Source organism: Phyllobates terribilis, unplaced genomic scaffold, assembly GCF_046119375.1.
Source record: "Phyllobates terribilis strain yellow unplaced genomic scaffold, ASM4611937v1 Scaffold_1__5_contigs__length_1240528914, whole genome shotgun sequence".
NCBI classification, from domain to species: Eukaryota; Metazoa; Chordata; class Amphibia; order Anura; family Dendrobatidae; genus Phyllobates; species Phyllobates terribilis.
This window is the reverse complement of record NW_027362761.1, coordinates 27,623,100-27,645,767: the sequence shown is the minus strand read 5'-3', so window position 1 is coordinate 27,645,767 and position 22,668 is coordinate 27,623,100. Positions and strand designations below refer to the sequence as shown.

General features: G+C 43.6%; 1 protein-coding gene across 1 annotated transcript in view; it reads right to left on the bottom strand.

The window, feature by feature from the left end:
- Positions 1–2,921: 2,921 nt before the first annotated feature.
- Positions 2,922–22,668, bottom strand: part of HSD11B1L (hydroxysteroid 11-beta dehydrogenase 1 like) — a 151,350-nt gene continuing 131,603 nt past the window's right edge. Inside the window, 2 exon segments of the mRNA XM_073660444.1 lie at positions 2,922–3,170; positions 12,467–12,632. Of these exon segments, the coding sequence (XP_073516545.1) occupies positions 2,966–3,170; positions 12,467–12,632 (371 nt within the window). The 3' untranslated portion in view covers positions 2,922–2,965.

The window sequence follows — 22,668 nt, the reverse complement described above, 5'->3', positions numbered from 1 at the left end:
GTGGTTGGCTGCGAATCTGCGCTTGCGTTCAGAGGACTGGGGTAGGGACAACTGAGCGCTGCACTGGGACAAAGACGAGGTTGCTGATGTTGGTGGTTGGTGGCGCATTTTAGCCTGCGCCATGGCCAGGAGATTGGCGTGCATGCACAACAGCAGTACAGGCAGTGGTGTCACCCGCAGATACGGTTTCTGGACCCTGGCGTTCGACCCAACTAGTCGGGTGCTTTGATATTATTTGCCTGAGCATGCTGGTGATGATCAGGCTGGTAGTTTTGCTGTTCCTGCTGAAGCTGGCATGGCAGATGTTGCAAATGGCCTTTTTGGGGTTAACTGGACAGTCTTTAAAAAAGAGTCAGACTCTGGAAGACCTAACAGTTGGACTGGCAACTTCCCTCGTGTTGTTGTTCCGGAAAACAGTTGCCCGCCTTGTGTCTGAGGCCACCCCACTGCTTGTTCCTGCCTGTTGTAGTGCTATGCTTCCTTCCCCCTCTGTGCTGCTGTACTCGCTATGCATGTCACCTTGCCAGGCTGGGTCAATGACTTCATCGTCCACCACTTCATCTTCCACATACGCACCCTGGGCCTCCTCCTGACTTGCTGGCAACTGTGTCTCATCACCATCCACCTCTTGCGACAGTAATGGCACTTTCCCACCGTCGCCTTCGTGTGACCATGGCTGCTAAAATATTTGGGCATCACTACATGCGATCTCCTTATGCCACGCTTGAAGCGGGCTGGGCGAGAGGCTCGAATCTATAAATGGGAGAGTGAACAGCTCTTCGAAGTGTCCAAGTGTGGGATCACTTGTCTCCGGGCACTCGACATGGTGGGAGGAAGGAGGATCAGGGTGAGGAATATGTGGTCCAGACTCACGGCTACTGAGACTGGATCGTGTGGAAGACAGGGTGGTGGTGTTGGCAAACTGACTGGAAGCATTATCTGGTATGCAACTAACAACCTTTTCACATTACTATGGCTTCAATAGTGGTGTTAAGCGGCCCCCTACAAAGTGGGACAGGAAGGTAGGGCGACATGATGTGGGTGCTTGTTGTGCTCCCTCAGCAGGCACAATTTCAGCTTGCCCACGGCCTCGGCCTCTGCGTGCACCATCACCATCATGTTCACTTCCCGGTCCCTTGCCACGTGCCTTGCCCATTTTAAATGGAGGGTAATATTTGGCACACTCCAAAAAAATGTAACGATTATTACGGCAGTAATATCGGATCACGTCTGATGACCACGGTTTTTGGCAGTGGCCTTATAGATGTGGTATTGGTCAGCGACCAAGTGTGAATAGGTTGAACAACACACAACTGGCAGACTTTAAATGGAGGGTAATATTTGGCACAATCCAAAAAATGTCACGATTACCACAGCATAATATTGGATCACGTCTGATGATGGACAAATTTCTAAAATACAGCAATTTGAATGAAATCAAACAAATCTGGCTGTATTCTGCTAACAAGCAAATGGAGCAGTAAAAATGGTGTACTATATTGCTTTTTAAGCAAATAATCAGGATTAAGAGCAAAAAAAAATTAGTCCTGATATCTAGAGCTATGGATATCTGTAACAGCAGACAGAACATGCAATGGACCCTATTCTGCTCTATACACTCTCCACAACCTCTGCCTGCCTAACTCTTGCTATCACCAGGAATAACATATGCAGCTGGATTAGTCCTTAGAAGGACTGTTAGTTCAGATTTGTATATATTGCTGTGGAATACCTAATACCTCACTAATAATCTGAATAATTCTCCAATTCTCTCCCTAGCTCAGCAGTACCTCTCCCTACTCTGCCTGTCTGAAGGGTAGACTGACGAGCTAGGGTCACCGGGTCTGATATAGACCTGATGATGCTATGTAGCCAGCCAATCAGTGTAATGCCACAACTAATATAGCTGCGGAATTATAGTGAGTGAAGGCAATCCCCGCATGTTTATTCGCTGTCTAAACAGCGCCAAACATGCGGGCTGGGGACTCGAGCTCCCGCCTGAAAGTACTCGCCGAGCATCTCGAACAGTCAGATGCTCGGGCGAGTACCAAGCAGTAGCGAGCATGCTCGCTCATCACTAGTCCTTGTCATAAGGACTACATACAGTGAATATCTGAGAAAAAAAAAAAAGCAGTGCTGCATCTTGAATATTGCAACTAGACTAATGATCCTAATATCATGTGAAAGCGCGTATTCTCTGATTTAATAGGACTAGGCAGTTTTGGAACTGGAGTGGCAGGTGATCAGTCAGGTGAGTATTACTTCTTTTACTTTAACCCATTTAGAGGATTTAGTAATAATTTACTTTTCAGAACCCCCTTTTGAGCCCGAGCCCTAATTTTCTAGCTGGGGCAAACATTTAAAGTCATGATATAACACATCCTGAACAATGGAAGGTTAACCCATGGATACAGTAATATAACATTATGTATTTAATGACAATGTACAAAATTCAATCATGTGTTTCCTTCTTTCTTTACTGCAAATGGAGGCACTATTCCACAATAGTAAGTATATGTCATCATCAAAGGGAAAGTGCATGCCCCGTATGGCTCCTGGTGATTGTACCTACATAATGATACATTTGCTTTTCTTTACAGAAAAAAAGCATGGCTTCTTCGTGATGACGTTAAGACATCTGTGTCTGATGTGACTTTGTACAGAAGTTGTATTATGCTGTAGGCGGAAAGCAGCAGTTGTCATGGCAACATCAGTCCCTGAATTGGAGCAGGAGTGAGAGTGTTGGGTCATTTTAGTACAAGTGCTGGAAACTCTCTGTACAACTCATTACAGGCACTGTTGTGAAACCACTGTCATTATTTCCAATTATTCCACGCCAAGCTAATCTATCAAAGCTGTACACGCCATGCAATATCTGTGTATATATATGCATTGCAGAAAAATTCACAAAACTACAAATATGCAATTCTACCAGATCCAAGCATTCTTTATTAAAGTGTTGCTCTCAGGAAGGTACCAATGTCTCTTCTGGGGTGTACTGATATGTCTTCTGCATTAACCAGGCTCTGCTTTGTGGAAACCAATCTCTGATGAAGCAGAGTGGTCTTACGTACCAGGAATAGTACATCTCCTGAACACGACCTGTTCCAGCTGACACCACTGCCAGCGCTGCGTCATGGGCAGGATAGGCGGGCATGGCAATCTTATCTCTGGAGGAAAACAAAACAGGAGTAAGTAAGGTGTCCAGACATACCGCTCATGACGTCTCAAGCTATCATAGTTTACATTTCATCATTACAAGGATCCAAATGAATGCTTCGCATATGTGAAGGAGAAGCATAACATAGGCTTTTTATAAGGTTGGTCCAGGAGAGCCATATGTTACCCTACCATTAGGATGGCTATGTTACACAAGCCACAAGAAGCTGACACCTATGAAGACTGGACAGAAAATGTGATCAGGAAAGATAATAGAAACTGGTGGGGACATTACTAGATGGTGGCCCGATTCTAATGCATCGGGTATTCTAGAATAGGTATGCAGCCGACCGGGCGCAATCAGCAGAGCTGTGTTTAAATTTTGCGCCAAAATCGCTGATTGGTCGAGGCCGGCAACCGTGACCAATCAGCAAAGCGGTGTTAAAATTTGGCGCCTAAATCGCAGATTGGTCACGGCCGGCGGTCGCGACTAATCAGCAGAGCGGGGTTTAAATTTGGCGCCAATAATGCTGATTGGTCGTGGCCAGCGAACGTGACCAATCAGCAGAGCGGTATTTAAATTTGGCGCCAATAATGGTGATTGGTCACGGCAGCGACCAATCAGCAGAGCGGTGTTTAAATTTGGCACTAATAATGCTGATTATTCGTGACCGGTAACAGCGACCAATCAGCAGAGCGGTGTTTAAATTTGGCGCCAATTTCTCTGCTTGGTCGCGGCCGGCCACTGCGACCAATCAGCGAAGCGGTGTTTAAATTTGGCGCCAATATGGCTGATTGGTCACGGCCGGTGGTTGCGACTAATTAGCAGAGCGAGATTTAAATTTGGCGCCAATCTCGCTGATTTTTCGCGGCTGGCGGCTGCGACCAATCAGCAGAGCGGGGTTTAAATTTGGCACCAATACTGCTGATTGATCTCGGCCAGCGACCGCGATCAATCAGCCGAGCGTTGCTTAAATTTGGCGCCAATCTCGCTGATTGGACGCGGCTGGAGTCCGCGACCAATCAGCAGAGCGTTGTTTAAATTTGGCGCCAATCTCGCTGATTGGACGCGTCTGGCGTCCGCGAACAATGAGCAGAGCATTGGTTAAATTTGGCGCCAAGCTCGCTGATTGGTCGCGGCTGGCGTCCGCGACCAATTAGCACAGCAGTGCTTAAATGTGGCGGCAAGATCAGTGATTGGTCGCGGCCGCTATTTAAATGTGGCGCCCAAATCGGTGATTGGTCGCGGGCAACGGCCGCGACCAATCAGCAGAGCGGTGTTTAACTTTAGCGCCAAGATCACTGATTGGTCGCGCTCTCCGCACGCGACCAATCAGCGAATCGTATTGGTGAGGAGCGGGGAGCGGAATCGTATTAGTGAGGACCTGGGAGCGCCGCTGCCTGTGCGGGTACTTCCGCTGCGAGAACCCGGGACATGAGCGGGCGCTCGGAGCAGAAGTATCCCGACCTGCAGCGCTGCTCCCCGGTCCTCCCTTCACACCCTAGCCGCTGATGTCCCCACAGTATCCGCATGGTGTTACAAAGGTCCGGACATTTGTGTTAAAAATCGCTGATTGGTCGCTGGCGCTGCCCGCGACCAATCACCGATTTGGGCGCCAAATTGAAATATCGGCCACGACCAATCACCGATCTTGGCTCCACATTTAAACACCGCTGTGCTGATTGGTCGCCGACGCTGGGCGCGACCAATCACCGATTTTGGCGCCACATTTAAATAGCGTCCACGACCAATCCGCACAGCGGTGTTTAAATGTGGAACCAAGATCGGTGATTGGTCGCGGCCGATATTTGAATGTGGCGCCCAAATCGGTGATTGGTCGCGGGCAGCGCCCGCGACCAATCAGCGATTTTTAACACAAATGTCCGGACCTTTGTAACACGATGCGGAAACTGTGGGGACATCAGCGGCTAGGGTGTGAAAGGAGGACCGGGGAGCGGCGCTGCGGGTCGGGATACTTCTGCTGCGAGCGCCCGCTCATGTCCCGGGTTCTCGGAGCGGAAGTATCCGCACAGGCAGCGCCGCTGACATCCATGCGGCTAGGGTGTGAAGGGAGGACCGGGGAGCGGCGCTGACATCCAATTGGTCGCGGCCGCTATTTAAATCTGCCGCACAAATCGGTGATTGGTCGCTGTCTTGGCCCGCGACCAATCACTGATCTTGGCGCCAAAGTTAAACACTATTGTGCTAATTGGTCGCGGATGCTGCCCGCGACCAATCACCGATTTGGGCGCCAAATTTAAATATCGGCCGCGACCAATCACCGATCTTGGCTCCACATTTAAACACCGCTGTGGTGATTGGTCGCGGCCGATATTTAAATGTGGCGCCCAAATCGGTGATTGGTCGCGGGCAGTGTCAGCGACCAATCAGCACAGCGATGTTTAACTTTTGCGCTAAGATCAGTGATTGGTTGGGTCCAAAGACCGCGACCAATCATCGAATCGTCTTGGTGAGGACTGGGGAGCGCCGCTGCCTGTGCGGATACTTCCGCTGCGAGAACCCGGGACATAGCGGGCGCTCGCAGCAGAAGTATCCCGACCCGCAGCGCCGCTCCCCGGTCCTCCCTTCCGCATGGAGGTCAGCGGCGCCGGCGGTCCTTCCGCTGCTACCGGCCGGGAGATGAGCGCCTCGCGCCGGTCATCTCCCGGCTGCATCGCCGCTCAGCTCCGTCCCGCAGATGAGCCGCTAACAGCCGCCATCTTTTTTCAGAAATCCCGCGGCGCTGATTGGCCGCTGCCGGACCAATGAGCGACGCGGGATTTCCTGGACAGACAGACAGACACACAGACAGACAGACGGGATAAGACGATTATATAGTAGATGGGGAAATTATATAGCATGAAAAAAGGCTATCTGGGTACTGTATGGCAAAATGGTGGCATGTATCACGCTATTTATTTGGGGACTTTTTGACACTATGGCAATTTTTAGGTATAATATGTACTATTTCTTATAGTATACCACTGTATTTGTGAACAGATGTCTGGGCACTGTATTGCACTATGTATGTAGATCAAGGACTATATGCATCATCATCAATTTTTTTTGACATGGGACAATAATTAAGAACGGGCATTATTCCAGACATTGGCTCATCTAAATGGGCCTTAAAATGTCAATGGCTTAAAGCACCACTCCAGAGTTTGTTTTTTTATTTCAGTGCTGGAGTGGTGCTACTAAACTAAGTTCCCTGATGTTAGCCTTATACTTTCCAGCCGCCTCCTTCAGCTCTTCCTATTACCACTCCAGTCCCGGGTCGCCATCTTGTGACTGCAACTTCTGACTGACCGGAAGTCAGCGGTAACAGTCACAAGCTCTCAATGTAAGTCTATCAGAGCTTTGTTCTGGCTCTCTTAGATTTACATAGAGTAGTGACTTCCGGATAGCCCAGCAAACACTGGAGAGATCTGACAGGTCACAACCTGCAGAAGACTGATCAAAGCGGAACAGATAACAGATGAAGACGGCGGCTGGTAAGTATAAGACGGGGGCAGGGAAATTAAATTAGTAGCACCACTCCAAAGCTGAAATAAAAAAAATCACTAGAGTGGAGCTTAAACCAATTCCAGACATATTTGTACTATTACATAATTTGTCCGGTCCCTGACTTTGAAGCAGGCTCAGAAGACGACCTTGCATTATTACTGGCAGATGATGGCTGTGTTATTCAGCCATCAACTGGCTCTCACAGCAGTGGGTGGGGCTAAGGTCCTCCTGATTCTGTTAACTCCTTAAATGCCGCTGTCAATTTCTGACACAGCAGTTCCAGAGGCCTGCCATACCATGCACCCATCATCCCCCCTTTATCCCGCGACACCATTGAGTGGTGCCAATGGGTTGCTATGGCAGTTGGGTGTCTACTAAAGACCTCAGTGCCTGCTATGACGGTGCTCCTATATAGAATAGCCTGTGGCTGGCATTCCTAGGAGACTACAAAATAAAGTAAAAAAAAAAAATATACAAAAACTTGAAATCACTGGCTGTTACAAATAAAGAAATAAAGTAAGAAATATAGATGAGATATCACTGCATCCATAAAAGTCTGATCTATGAACTCTAAACAAGAAGCGATCAACACGCTTTATCTATAGTATCAATAAAAATTTCAGGTCAGTCTTCAAAAAAACAATCCCTCACAAAGCTCCATCAACAGAGGATGAAAACCTTACGAGTCTCAGAATTTGTGACACAAGTAATTAGTTCTTTTTTCCATTTGAATAATAAAAAAAGAAAATATTGCCAGGTCATTTTACCAGACAGTGAATACGTGTAAAAACAAAACCAAAAATACAATTGCAGAATTGCGGGGCTTTTTTTTTTTTGCTCAATTTCAATTTCCCTTGGATTTTTTTTCCTGGTTTGCACTATATTGAATGGTAAAATTAGTAGTACCAATCAAAACTACAACTTGTTCCAGCTCTCATACAGCTATGTGGAAATCAAACTAAAAAAAAGTTCTGGCTCTTGGAAGAAGGGTGGGAAAAATGAGCATGCAAAAAACAGAAAAACAAATTGCGGTTGGGAAGGGGTTACAGACAAAGGAGCTTATTAATTCTACTCAACGTCAAGAGGTTCATGCTTATTGTTGTTTATGGTAGAAAAGGAATCTGGAGGTAAAATATTGTGCCGGCTTAGGCTGCATTCACACATCCATGTGAAATAACTGTATCAGAGAATGAGAGCGGCGAAGCTCGGAGCATGTCCTGTTCTGATTCGATTTTGAGGTTCAGGATAGGACATACTTATGGGTTTGTGCGCAGTCTGATAAGAAAAATGCACTGCAAAAGGACATCATGTGTGAATGCAACCTTATGGGGGAAATGAAAAGTATTGTGTAGTGTAGCTACATCTTGTGTAGTGGTAAATGGCGTAATTGATTAGATACTAATGCTCCTATTATCGCTGGATCTTATACTGTACAATTTAGGATTTAGCAATTTAGATTGCTATTTGAGTATCAGGATTGTTAAGGTAATGTTTTGTTAGTATTGGATTTTTCCTTCTAAAGCTGATCAGAATCATTTTTTAGTCATGTCTGCCTATCTTGGGGACTGTAGAAAGAGTCCAGAGCTAGTATACCATGTTTCCCCGAAAAAATAAGCCCCAGCATTTTTCAGGCCTTTTGGAGTATGCTTAAAATATAAGCCCTATTCCAAAAATAAGCTCTAGGTGCGTTCAATAAAAAAAGTGTCCAGGCAGCTAAAAAAAATTAAAGACTACAGCAGGACCTTTCATCAAAGAAAGCAGACACCTCCAATAGAATCGCACTCACCAGACCCCAAACAATTAGAGTTGACAAGTGCCGATGATGGACGGGCTCTCACACAGAGATCTGTGTCACTGTCAGGTCCCTCGCCATTACAGATGCATTGCACTGTAGCTCTCATACACAGATCGGGTACCAGTATCACTCCGCTCCCGAGCGCGAATGATACTCCTTCCGGTCACAAGGGGGAGCCAGCCGCTGTCAGGGGAACGTGACAGTGACGCAGTAGGTAATTTCAACCATAGTAAATACAGTATGAACCCACCACTATAGGACTTGTATATATGATTCTGCACCATGAGAATAGTATATCAGATACGAAAATGTGCATCTGGACCAGTAATAAGATTAACACAAAATGTATTAACACAATTTAGATAAAATACAATTTATTGAAAAATGCAAAATAAAATATAAATATATCAATTAGCCAGTAGATGGCACCACATAACAACAAATAAATAGAGAAAGGTAAGACCATATAAATTACCATAGTAACCCTGAGTGGAGTATTCATCAAATGATAACACCATCAATTTCCAAAAGGAATTTTACCCAACATGGATATGACAAATAGATGTGGTATCAATTCCTTTTGGAAATTGTAGGTCTTATCGTTTGATGAATTATTTGTTGCTATGTGGTGCCATCTACTGGCTAATTGATATATTTATATTTTAGTTTGCAGTTTTCAATAAATTGTATTTTATCTAAATGTTGTTAATACATTTTCTTTTATCTGTGTCTGCTTTCCTTGATGGAAGGTCCTGCTGTATTCTGCACTGAAAAAGACCTATTCACAAATGATGTATAGCCATGGATAAATTATATCTTTATTTACTTGTATCACAGATCACAAAAGGTTAAAAACAAGAGGAGTACTTTATAATGTATTCATGGCTATACCTCATATGTGCATATTGGAGATATGTTTAACTTTATTACATGTATGCCGGTACAGTAACTGTCTGGACACTTTTATACTGATTCTGCTTTTCTTGGTGAATACACATCCACCATTTACTGTGGTAAATGTTGATTTTTGTGTTCAAGAATAAATGTGGATTGTTGTTCATGGAAAAATATAAAAAATTCCCTGAAAATAAGCCCTTGTGCATCTTTCGGAGCAAAAAATAATAAAAGACCCTGTCTTATTTTCAGGTAACACAGTAGCAATTAGCACAGCAAAGCTTTGCTCTTTTTTATGACGTTCTTCAAAATGGTGGGAGTTGTTCATGAATTTCGCAAAAAAAAATAGAAAAATGCTTTTTTATTTATGTCTTTAACCATCTTTCAACTTTTCAGCGTAAAAAGTCACATGTTCCGCTAAAATGTTGCAAAATTTGCACAGAAATTTCAGGCGTACAGGTGGGAATGGAGTACATTTGCACAAAAATGTTACAACCTTTTAAAAAGTCGCAATTGATGAATCGACATAAATTCATAACCCGGCCTCAATGACAAACATAAAAAAGGCTAACACATATAAAATAGACTTTAAAAAAAAAGGAAAAATTTAAAAGAATAAGACGCAAGTGAAAAAGCCCAAAATTTAGACAAATGCAAAACTGAATCGTGCCTATATTTTCAGCATGTCAGATTTACTTTGTTTACAGTAGTATTATGTCTCATTAATGTAATACAATTAGTGATGAGCGAGCGTGTTCTGTTAACCCTTTCGGCAAGCATGCTCGGGTGCTCGCAGAGTATTTGCAGTGTGCTCGAATATCATGTTAGTGTGCATGATTTGCGACTGTTTAAAAGCTAAAAAACAGAACATGATCGCTCATCACTAAATACAATCATTTGGACCTTGCCAGAATAAAGCCATTGTTAAAGGGGTATTCTCATGTTATTAAATTGCTTTTGTTAGACAGCGTTAAAATAAGCATTTTACAGTTGACTTGCTTTTTCAATCTGCTGTCATTCTCCTCCAATGAGAGCTTTTATCTGATATGGTGTACATACAGTGCAGCTCACCATTATTGGCACCCCTTAATTTTTTCATAGCCTGTACAATATCTTCAGAAATAAATGGAAATGTACCAAAGTTATATCCTCAGGATTTTTTAATTAGTGGTCCAAAGTAATACAACAATAAAACACAATTTTTTAACTTCGATGTTGCAATTTCAAAGAAAAAACAGAATAAACAGCATGTGCAGCAATAAAGGCACTCCTAATTAATACTTGGTTGCACACCCTTTGGCATTGCTGACAGCCTCCAAACTTTTCTTGTAGCCATCTATATTCTTCTTGGACTCCTCAGCTGGAATTTTCTCCCACTCTTCCTTTGCAGTTTGTTCAAGCTCTTGAATGTTTGCAGGATTCTTTTTCCCAATGGCAGATTTCAGCTCACCCCAAAAGTTTTCAATGGGTTTGAGGTCCGGACTCATTGCTGGCCATTTTAAAACAGTCCATTTTATTTCTACCAATCCTGTGTACTTTGAGTCATTATCTTGCTGGAGGACCTGTGATGTTCAACTCAAACCAAGCTTTCTTACACTGGGTAGGACATTTCGCTCTAAAATCTCTTCTAATTCTCTGATTTCACGATACCTGTGATACGGTCAAGGCCTCCAGTACCAGACGCAGAAAATCAAGCCCACAGCATTATGGATACTCCACCATGCTTAACTGTTGATAAGGTGTCCTTTTCCTTATAAGCTTCATTGTGCCGTCTGTAAACAAGCTGTTGCTTTGCATTGCCAAGAAGCTCTATTTTTGTTTCATCTGTCCACAGAAAATTTTCCCATAAGGATTGTGGTTTGTCAAGGTACTCTTTGGCAAAGATCAGTCGTTCCTTTTTATGTCTTTTTTTCACCAATGGTTTCTTCCTTGGCCTAAGCCCATAAAGCTCTGCTTGGTTTAGTGTGCCGCATATGGTACTTGTTGAAACCATGACCCCAGACTGTTCCAGGTTGGCCTTAAGGTCTTCGGATGTTTGACATGTTTTTTCCACCATTTGCACCAATCTTGAAGACATCTCTTGTCAATTTTCCTCTTTCCCCCACGTCCAGAGAGGTTCTTGACGGTTCCATGCTTGGCAATCTTCTTAATAACATTTCACACTGCTGAAACTGGGATTTCAAGGTCTTTGGAGATGGCCTTATATCTTTTGGAAGACTTGTATTTGCTAATAATAGCAGTTCTGATGTCCTCAGACAGCTCCTTTGTCTACACCACTGTGACAAAGGAACATGGCCTACCATGTGGCTTTTTAAAACACTGAAGTAATCATTTATTGGCTAATTCATGTCACATGGGCACCGACAATTAATCACAGGTGAATCTCTTTTGTGATTTACCACAAGCGAGTCAAAATGTGTTTTCATACAAAATTAATGTAAAGGGTGCCAATACCAGTGTCACAGCAAGCTTTAGGTTTTTCTATTTTCCCCTCTCATTGTTTTTGGTTTTAAATTATTGTTTATCATTTCCTCTTTTGTATTTAACACTAGTGTTCTATACAAAAAAACTGTTTCACTTAATTAATTTTTTTCAGGAGATATTGTACATTATGTAATTAAACTTCATGGGTGCCAATAATGATGAGCAGGGCTGTAGGTGTTAGACCACCAGGTCCTGCAAAAGCAAGCGCAGTACATACATTCCAGGCAAAGGAGGTGACTCTTGAGTTCCCAGCCACCTCTCTCCAGCCCATTGATTTGTATGGAGCAGTTAACTGCTCACCTCAATCTCCTCCCTCTCACCTCATGAGCTGCTGTTATCAGTCCTGCAAAATTACCTGCCCCCAGCATCATTAGTTTGTAGAGCAGTTCTTCTAATGGGTTAGGAATTTGGCTTGTTCAAAGATCCTGTTATCTATGCATTCATAACAGTCTAGACTTCAGAACAAGTGTACTGACAGACCATTAATGTGTCATCGTATCATAAACTCAACCCTCCCCAAAAACAAGTAAGGAGCCAGAAGAGCTGTGTGCTGCTCAAGACATAACTTGAGAATAACCCTTTAAGTAAATGGCATGCAAAATTGAACCATATAAAACACATCTTACTTCACTTTCTCCATGGCTGACTGAGTATCAATTAGTCCCAAGATACACAATGTGATGGACACAGGAATCCTTTTCATGGCAAGTTCATGTCGCAGTGAACCAAAGAAACCATCCAAGGCAAATTTTGATGCACCATATGAGGTGGTGAATGGGGTTGAAATTTTACCTAGATGGAGACACAGGTGTACACAATTGGTGATGGGTGTTTCAAGGTTTCTAAACCATAAAAATTAGTCTACATGTTTTATTTCTTTTTCAGAAACTACTGAGAACTTTTCCTAGTGTGCTTTCATAGATGACTACTACTAAATACATTACGCACTACATCACAATTATAAAAAGATATGCAAATTATTTTAAACAAAATACATGTATAAGTTGTTTCTTTTGAAATTAAAGGCTTTGTCACTAGTTTGATATTGATGACCTATCTGATGGATAGGTCCACTATATAAGATTGTTGAGGGTCAAACACATGGCACCCCCATCATCTGTTATCACCTCCAGCTGGATGTAAAGTGTACAGAGAGATGCAACATATTTCTTTACACGGTCACACTAGGCAATAGGAGCTGATCTGCAGTACCCGGCAGCAGCCACTACATGCTGTATGGAACTGCAGTGTTCTGCTCTTATATATTGCTCACAGCTGGCTGGTGCCATAAAAGTAGGTTGTCAATATAAAAGTAGTGGACAACCCCCATTTAAAGATTATGTACAGCTTCCCATCCAAATATATTTATTTGGATGCAAGATGAAAAATAAATCAACATTACAAATAGTCATAATACAAAATATGTATTTTTCTACAGCTCATGTGCAAACCTTGGTGTATTGGTGGTAACAGATATTAGAGAATGATACTTCAGTCGTATGGTCTTCTACCTGCAGACTTTTTGCTAAATTATGGTTTGAGGCTACAACTGCAGTATTGATACTATTGGCATTGAATGGCACCTACATTTTAATCTCTCGCCCAAGCTGTATGTTGGACAGTAGAGTTGCCATAGCAACCACACCACACCCAGAGAGCACACATCCAATTAATTTGGACCCATGCACGATACTGTTCTCTTGTAGTGCGGTTGCTGCGGCAACTGAACCTTCCCGCATCTCTCATCGCCTTCTGCCAGCAGGAGTGGGAGATTACAATTGTAGGTAAGGAGTAGGACTGCTGAAGCTTCTGAAGCTGCATGACCATTCCTTACACAGCTATTTTATGGTACTGCGGGTGCTATTACTACTACAATGGCACTGCCTGGAGATATACGATGCAACAACTTCTACGATAACAGAACTATTGGGCTGTAAGTATTTAATAAATAAAATGATAATTCAGAAACTGTTGTGTCTTCATAGACATAGAAGCAATCAAAATGATTAAACCCCAATTGCAACTTCAGTTCGTTAGCAACATTTACAAACTTTCTGGTGTTTGTCCTTGTTTGATTTCAATAACCCAATGTCAGTAGCTCAATTTCAATAAATACATTACAAGTTATACTAAATCTTTTCCAACAAACCTGTATATCATTCTGCTCAGCTTCTCTCTTGATGCCATGTTGTTCACAAGTCGGACTGCATGTACGATGTGACAGGTTCCCTTTAAAGGGAATCTGTCACCCCCCTGGGCGATATCAGACTTCTACTATGGGCATACAGGGTATAGAAAAGTAAATCTATACTTACCTATACATATCTGTTTTTTATTCCCCAAAATCCCCGCCTATATGCTTAGTTACCATATCCCCCCCTCCCCTGCACGTCACAGGGCCCTGTGATGTGCACTGTGCTCCCTGACTTCCCAGGCATGAACAAAGCACCGCTCACATAGAGCGTGCCTTGCTTCCTCCCGGCCCCGTCTGTCTGTGCACTGCGCCACAGGGTTCTATTGGGCAGGCGCCGGTGGGGTCACTGTCACTTCCCTGCTCCTGCGCAATAGAACCCTGCGGCGCAGAGCACAGGCAGACGGGGCCGGGATGAAGCAAGGCGCGCTCTATGTGAGCGGTGCTTTGTGCATGCCCGGGAAGTTAGGGAGCACAGTGCACGTCACAGGGACCTGTAACGTGCAGGGGAGGGGGGGAATATGATAATTAAGCATATAGGCGGGGATTTGGGGGAATAATAAGCACATAGGTGGGGATTGCTAGGCGTCCCCCGGACGCCAAGCCTGTACAGAATAGAATTGATTAAAGCGCTTTTCTCTGCAATCAGACCTCTGCTATGGGCCATACAGGTATGTATAGATTTACTTTTCTATACCCTGTATGCCCATAATAGAGGTCTGATAACTCCAAAGTGGTGACAGATTCCCTTTAAAAGGTGATAATTTGGGTTGAATTTGGAGAAACCTCGTTATATTAGTTGTGCCGAGGTATTGTTTCAATGCTTTATTGCAAACAGAAGAAAGTTTGTAAATTGCAACAAACAACAGGAAAAATTGCGGAAAACAGGATTGCGAGACATGTCGATGATATTCAAATGTTGAGAAAATGGAAACAAAATGTTCAAAGGATCTCGATTTAAACAGTATTAATTACGAGAGCTAGGAATACACGCACTTACACACCTTGGCTGCTATCAATGAGGTTTTTAATGGTTATCTGAGAAATGTTCTGCCACACTGAATGCACTTGGTCACACAAATCATAAAGAACCACGGCTGGCAGCTTCCTTTGCATATGCTGATCAATGACGCCCCATATATGTTACATGGGAAACAAGTCCAGAGACTCTGCAGGCCATAATAGCACATTTAGGCATCGCAGGGTGCCAAGCAACATGCGGCCTGGTGTTGTTGTCTTCAAAAATGGCTCCTGAGACATTTTGGACAAATGCCCGTGCCACTGGTTCTAGAAATGATCCATTCTGTACTACAAGTACAGAGTGTAATCGGACATCACATACCAAGCTTAAGGCGTCAAAGTGTCTACACAAACCACCAAAAACCATTTGTACAACATTGGGCTACGAGTCAGATGTTCAGCCACAAGTGAAATGTCATTATAAATAAATTCCTAAATACAGGGGCATACATAGATTTCATGGGGCAACATAGCAGAAGGTCTAATTGGGCCCACCTACCAAAAAATAAAAAATAATATTTGGTGGGGTCAGAGAAGAGCATACCTCACAACTATGCAGCCCTTACAAAGTAATTTTACTCCTAATGAAGCCGCTTAGTGTTCCAATGCACGAAGAAACCCCTTTCATAGAGCCAATTAACTAAGATGCAAACAAAATTGCCTCCCAAACACAGTAAGATACCCCCACATGGAATTCCTCTACAGTACCCTCCACACACAGTATGATGACCCTACAGTACTCTAAACAAAGTATAACCCCCCACAGTGAACCCAACACAATATTGTGCCCCCACAGTGATCCCAACACAGTATGATGGCCCCTTAAGTCCCCCGCACACAGTATGATGGCTCTCACAGTCCACCATGCACAGTAGGACACAGTCCTCCCACACAATATTTAGATAAATTTGATTTCGATTTCACATTTGTTCATTCACTTTCAATTTTGTTAATTGATAAAAATAAACTATTAGCGCTTCTTTTTTTTTAAAGATTTTGTGCTTTGCAGCTTATTTTTCCAGACCTCCCTCCTAAAATTTTTGCACAGTAATGTATATTACAATATATATTTATTACATATAATGTATGTTAATCTATATATTACATAAATATACAGTGGTGTGAAAAAGTGTTTGCCCCCTTCCTGATTTCTTATTCTTTTGCATGTTGTAGCATTAGCGTCTCTGCCTCCTGCCGGGCAGAGACGCCGATCCCCTCACCGCTGTGGTCCCGGTCCGGCGTCTTCCTGCTCCCCTCCTGCTGCTGTGGCGAGCACTGCGCGCAGCTTCCTGGGCACTGCGCGCAGCTTCCTGGGCACTGTGCTTAAGGCGCGCGCGCGCACCCTCCCTCTTAAAGGGGCCGCTCGCGCTGTCCTAAATATTCCTCGGCCAATGGCCGGAGGACTTCCCCTTTATAAGGCACCTCCTCCAAAATGGAGGTGCCTGTGCAAGGTTGTTGTTTTGTGTGCTAACACTTCCTTCAGCCCTCAGGTCCCGCTGCCTGTCAGTCTTGCCCGCCAGTCTGTCTAACAGTCTTGCCCGCCAGTCTAACAGTCCTTCCCGCCAGTCTGTCTATCTGCTGTGCCCGCCAGCCTGCTTACCTGAAGCACCTGCCAGCTACCAGCCGTGCCCGCCAGCCTCCCTACACGGAGCACCTGCCAGTTACCTGCCGTGCCCGCCAGCCTGCCTACCCGGAGCACTGGCCAGTTACCTGCCGTGCCCGCCAGCTTGCCTACCCGGAGCACCTGTCTGGCTATCCACTGTACCCGCCTGCTTGTCAATCCGGAGCACCTGTCTGGCTATCAGCCGTACCTGCCTGCTTATCTACCCGGATCACCCGCCAGCCTTCCTGCCGTGCTCCTCTGCTGTACCAGTCAGCTCCGGTCATCTGACCCGTGGGAGTCACCTGCTCTTACACAAGGTCGGTCCCAGAGTGGCACCTGGTTCACCTGCCCGGTCCCTCCCTGGTTCAAGGAGTCGACTAAGCCACCGTGTGACCTGGGTCGGTTCGAGTAGGCACTTAGTTATGCCCCTCTGGTCCCCCCTTGCACCGAAGCACAGAGGTTCCACCACCCGGACCCGTAACACATGTTTGTCAGACTTAAATGTTTCAGACCATAAAACAAATTTTAAATATTAGACAAAGATAACACAAGTAAACACAAAATGCAGTTTTTAAAGAAGGTCTTTATTATTAAGGGAAAAAGAAATACAAACCTACAGGGCCCTGTGTGAAAAACTGATCTCCCCACTCCAATCACCCTTAAAACATGAAACTGAGATTTGTCACATCTTTGGGAAGCTGAGCTCAATTTCCCTAGCCACACACAGGCCTGATTACTGCCACACCTGTTCTCAATCAAGAAATCACTTAAATAGGACCTGCATGACAAAGTGAAGTAGACTAAATGATCCTCAAAAGATAGACATCATGCTGCGATCCAAAGAAATTCAGGAACAAATGAGAAATAAATTAATTGAGATCTATCAGTCTGGAAAAGGTTATAAAGCCATTTCTAAAACTTTGGGACTCCAGGGAACCACAGTGGGAGCCATTATCCAAGAATGGTGAAAACATGGAAGAGTGGTGAACCTTCCCAGGAGTGGCCAGTTGACCAAAATTACCTCAAGAGCATAACGATGACTCATCGCAGAGGTCACCAAAAACCCCACAACAACATCCAAAGAACTGCAGGCCTCACTTGCCTCAGTTAAGGTCAGTGTTCATGACTCATAAGAAAGAGACTGGGCAAAAATGGCATGCATTGCAGAGTTCCAAGACGAAAACCACTGCTGAGCTAAAAGAACATAAAGGCTCGTCTCAGTTTTGCCGGAAAACATCTTGATGATCGCCAAAACTGGTGGGAGAATACTCTGTGGACTGAAGAGATAAAATTTGAACTTTTTGGAAACTGTATGTCCCATGTAGTGCGGCGGTGTTCACACTGTGAGGTAATGAGGCAGTGACCCAGTAAAGTTCAACTTAAATGTCTTTTATTTTCCAAAACTGACAAAGTAAAGGTAACGGTATCCTCCGGATCGCAGCCGGGTCGTAACAAAGTCCTTCTCCAAACTCGTTACTGTGGGCAACGGTACTGCAGTGTCGAACTGAGGAGCGCCAGGAGTTTTTGTTCCCTTGGCTCTGTGTTCAGCTTCACACAGGCCTGTGTTGCAGAGTTTCCTGCTCTGCAGCTTGTAGAGAAAACAATGACACACCCAAAACCTTTGCTGCAAATTTTCAATTGAAAACCATGGACATGAGCCACATGCAAGACCCGGGCTGGAGGGAGTGGACTACCCCACTGCCATCCTGTAGTCCACTCCAAGAATAAAAGCCCATGCCGGGTTTTACCAAATCTGCCTTTGTAAATAGTTTGACCAAGTCCAAACTTACTTTTATCCTGCACTGCAAGCACAGATATCTCTGTGACTGCAATGCACTACAGCGGGTTCAATATGCTTCTGTGCGCATTCTGGGGGATACATATCGTCCCTCGCATATAATTCCCATCACTGCCTCACACCCATTACATCTGGCGTAGAAGTAACACAGCATTTCAGAAAAGGAACATCATGCCAACAGTAAAATATGATGGCAGTAGAGTGATGGTCTGGGGCTGTTTTGCTGCTTCAGGACCTGGAAGACTTGCTGTGGTAAATAGAACCATGAATTCTGCTGTCTACCAAAAAATCCTGAAGGAGAATGTCCGGCCATCTGTTTGTGACCTCAAGCTGAAGTGCACTTGGGTTATACTGCAGGACGATGATCCAAAACACACCAGCAAGTCCACCTCTGAATGGCTTAAGAAAAACAAAATTAAGACTTTGGAGTGGCCTAGTCAAAGTCCTGACCTTAATCCGATTGAGATGCTGTGACATGACCTTAAAAAGGCGGTTCATGCTCGGAAACCCTCCAATGTAGCTGAATTACAACAATTTTGCAAAGATGAGTGGGCCAAAATTCCTCTAGAGCGTTCCAAAAGACTCATTGCCAGTTATCGCAAACTCTTGATTGCAGTTGTTGCTGCGAAGGGTGGCCCAGCCAGTTATTACGTTTAGGGGGCAATCACTTTTTCACACAGGGCCCTGCAGGTTTGGATTTCTTTTTCCCTTAATAATAAAGCCTAAAATTTATAAACTGAATTTTGTGTTTACTTGTGTTATATTTGTCTAATATTTAAATTTGCTAAAGAATAAGGAATAAAAAAAGGACAAACTTTTTCACACCACTGTATATAAATGAGAAAAATAATATTTGTTTACACTGTGTTCCAAATTATTATGCAAATAATATTTTCTCAGATTTTCCCAAATTACCTATATGAATTGCAGTCATTGTAATTTTCCAGTCAAATAACTATTAGAGTACAATTGAAAGGTTTTTGTACAAACTGCCTATGATAACAGTATATTTTTTAAAAAATAAAAAACTCAAACTGCACTCAAAATGCATGTTCCAAATTATTATGCACAGCAGAGTTTTCAACCTTTTCATTTTAATAAAGAACAAAAAAATTGGCATTTTTGAAATTATAAGCATTAGCAGGTTACTACAAACTGAAATCAAACAGTTTTCAACTCAAAACTTTATTCTAGGTGATGTAACATTTGCACATTGGACCGCTTGTTCGAAAGGAGCTTCTGAACTCTCTCGTCCATTGAATTTGTCAGGTTTTGGATGGTTTCTGCTTCAATTGTTTTGCATGAGGACAGAATACCCTCCCAGAGCTGTTGCTTAGATGTGAACTGCCTCCCGCCATCATAGACACTCCTTTTGATGATGCTCCAGAGGTTCTCAATGGGGTTGAGGTCAGGGGAGCATGGGTGCCACACAATAAGTTTGTCCCCTTTTATGCCCATAGCAGCCAGAGATGCAGATGTGTTATGTGCAGCATGAGACGGGGCATTATCATGCATGAAAATGATCTTGCTGCGGAATGCACGGTTCTTCTTTTTGAACCATGGAAGGAAGTGCTGTTTGAGAAACTCAACATACATTATGGAGTTCATCTTTACCCCTTCAGGGATCCTAAAAGGGCCGACAATCTCTCTCCCCATGATTCCAGCCCAAAACATTAGTCCACCTCCTCCTTGTTAGCGCCGTAGCCGTGTTTGCATGGGGTGTCCATCAACCAGCCATCCTCCACTCCATCCATCTGGACCATCGAGATCATTTCATGCATGATAATGCCCCGTCCTATGTGCAAATGTTACATCACCTAGAATAAAGTTTTGAGTTGATTTCAGTTTGTAATAACCTGCTAATGCTTATAATTTAAAAAATGACAGTTTTTTTGTTCTTTATTAAAATGAAAAGGTTGAAAACTCTGCTGTGCATAATAATTTGGAACATGCATTTTGAGTGCAGTTTGAGTTTTTTATTTTTTAAAAAATATACTGTTATCATAGGCAGTTTGTACAAAAACCTTTCAATTGTACTCTAATAGTTATTTGACTGGAAAATTACAATGACTGCAATTCATATAGGTAATTTGGGAAAATCTGAGAAAATATTATTTGCATAATAATTTGGAACACAGTGTATATACATAAATAAATGCTGCAAAGCCCTATTTAGAACTCAATTAAAGCACAGATATATGCACTCACTGGATTTTACATACAGTATGCTGTGCTCCTTTATTTATAAAATATGAACACCTATAGATATTGCACAACAAACGACAGCAAATGTAAAATAAATATTATTTTAATACAAATAAGAAAAACATACAGTACAGACCAAAAGTTTGGACACACCTTCTCATTTAAAGATTTTTCTGTATTTTCATGACTATGAAAATTGTACATTCACACTGAAGGCATCAAAACTATGAATTAACACATGTGGAATTATATACTTAACAAAAAAGTGTGAAACAACTGAAAATATGTCTTATATTCTAGGTTCTTCAAAGTAGCCACCTTTTGCTTTGATGACTGCTTTGCACACTCTTGGCATTCTCTTGATGAGCTACAAGAGGTAGTCACCGGAAATGGTTTTCACTTCACAGATGTGCCCTGTCAGGTTTAATAAGTGGGATTTCTTGCCTTATAAATGGAGTTGAGACCATCACTTGTGTTGTGCAGAAGTCTGGTGGATACACAGCTGATAGTCCTACTGAATAGACTGTTAGAATTTGTATTACGGCAAGAAAAAAAGCAGCTAAGTAAAGAAAAACGAGTGGCCATTATTACTTTAAGAAATGAAGGTCAGTCAGTCCGAAAAATTGGGAAAACTTTGAAAGTGTCCCCAAGTGCAGTTGCACAAACCATCAAGCGCTACAAAGAAACTGGCTCACATGAGGACCGCCCCAGGAAAAGAAGACCAAGAGTTACCTCTGCTTCTGAGGATAAGTTTCTGAGTCACCAGCTGCAGAAATCGCAGGTTAACAGCAGCTCAGATTAAAGACCAGGTCAATGCCACACAGAGTTCTAGCAGCAGACACATCTCTACAACAACTGTTAAGAGGAGACTTTGTGCAGCAGGCCTTCATGGTAAAATAGCTGCTAGGAAACAACTGCTAAGGACAGGCAACAAGCAGAAGAGACTTGTTGGGCTAAAGAACACAAGGAATGGACATTAGACCTGTGGAAATCTGTGCTTTGGTCTGAGGAGTCTAAATTTGAGATCTTTGGTTCCAACCACTGTGTCTTTGTGCGACGCAGAAAAGGTAAACGGATGGACTCTACATGCCTGCTTTCCACCGTGAAGCATGGAGGAAGAGGTGTGATGGTGTGGGGGTGATTTGCTGGTGACACTGTTGGAGATTTATTCAAAATTGAGGGCATACTGAACCAGCATGGCTACCACAGCATCTTGCAGTGGCATGCTATTCCATCCGGTTTGCGTTTAGTTGGACCATCATTTATTTTTCAACAGGACAATGACCCCAAACACACCTCCAGGCTGTGTAAGGGCTATTTGACCAAGAGGGAGAGTGATAGGGTGCTATGCCAGATGACCTGGTCTCCACAGTCACCAGACCTGAACCCAATCGAGATGGTTTGGGGTGAGCTGGACCGCAGAGTGAAGGCAAAAGGGCCAACAAGTGCTAAGCATCTCTGGGAACTCCTTCAAGATTGTTGGAAGACCATTTCCAGTGACTACCTCTTGAAGCTCATCAAGAGAATGCCAAGAGTGTACAAAGCAGTCATCAAAGCAAAAGGTGGCTACTTTGAAGAACCTAGAATATAAGACATATTTTCAGTTGTTTCACACTTTTTTGTTAGGTATATAATTCCACATGTGTTAATTCATAGTTTTGATGCCTTCAGTGTGAATGTACAATTTTCATAGTCATGTACTGTATGTATTACTACTTATCCATGTAGATTGCAGCTCATTCTTGTGTGTGGATGTGCCCTCAATATTATTCTGTTTCTTTAAGGCAGAGGTCTCAAATACGTGGCCCGCGGGCCGCACGCGGCCTGAGGCTGCTTTATGCGGCCCGCAGGCACAGACCCCTTGATGATCCCGACCTGGTCCAGGAGGAGCCGCCGACAGCAGCGCTGCATTGCCGCGCAGAGACCGGCTCTCTGCACAGCATTTCCATTGCCAGCCGCCGGCCTATCAGCTGATATCTGCGTTCCAGCGCAGCGGCGTATGACGTCACTG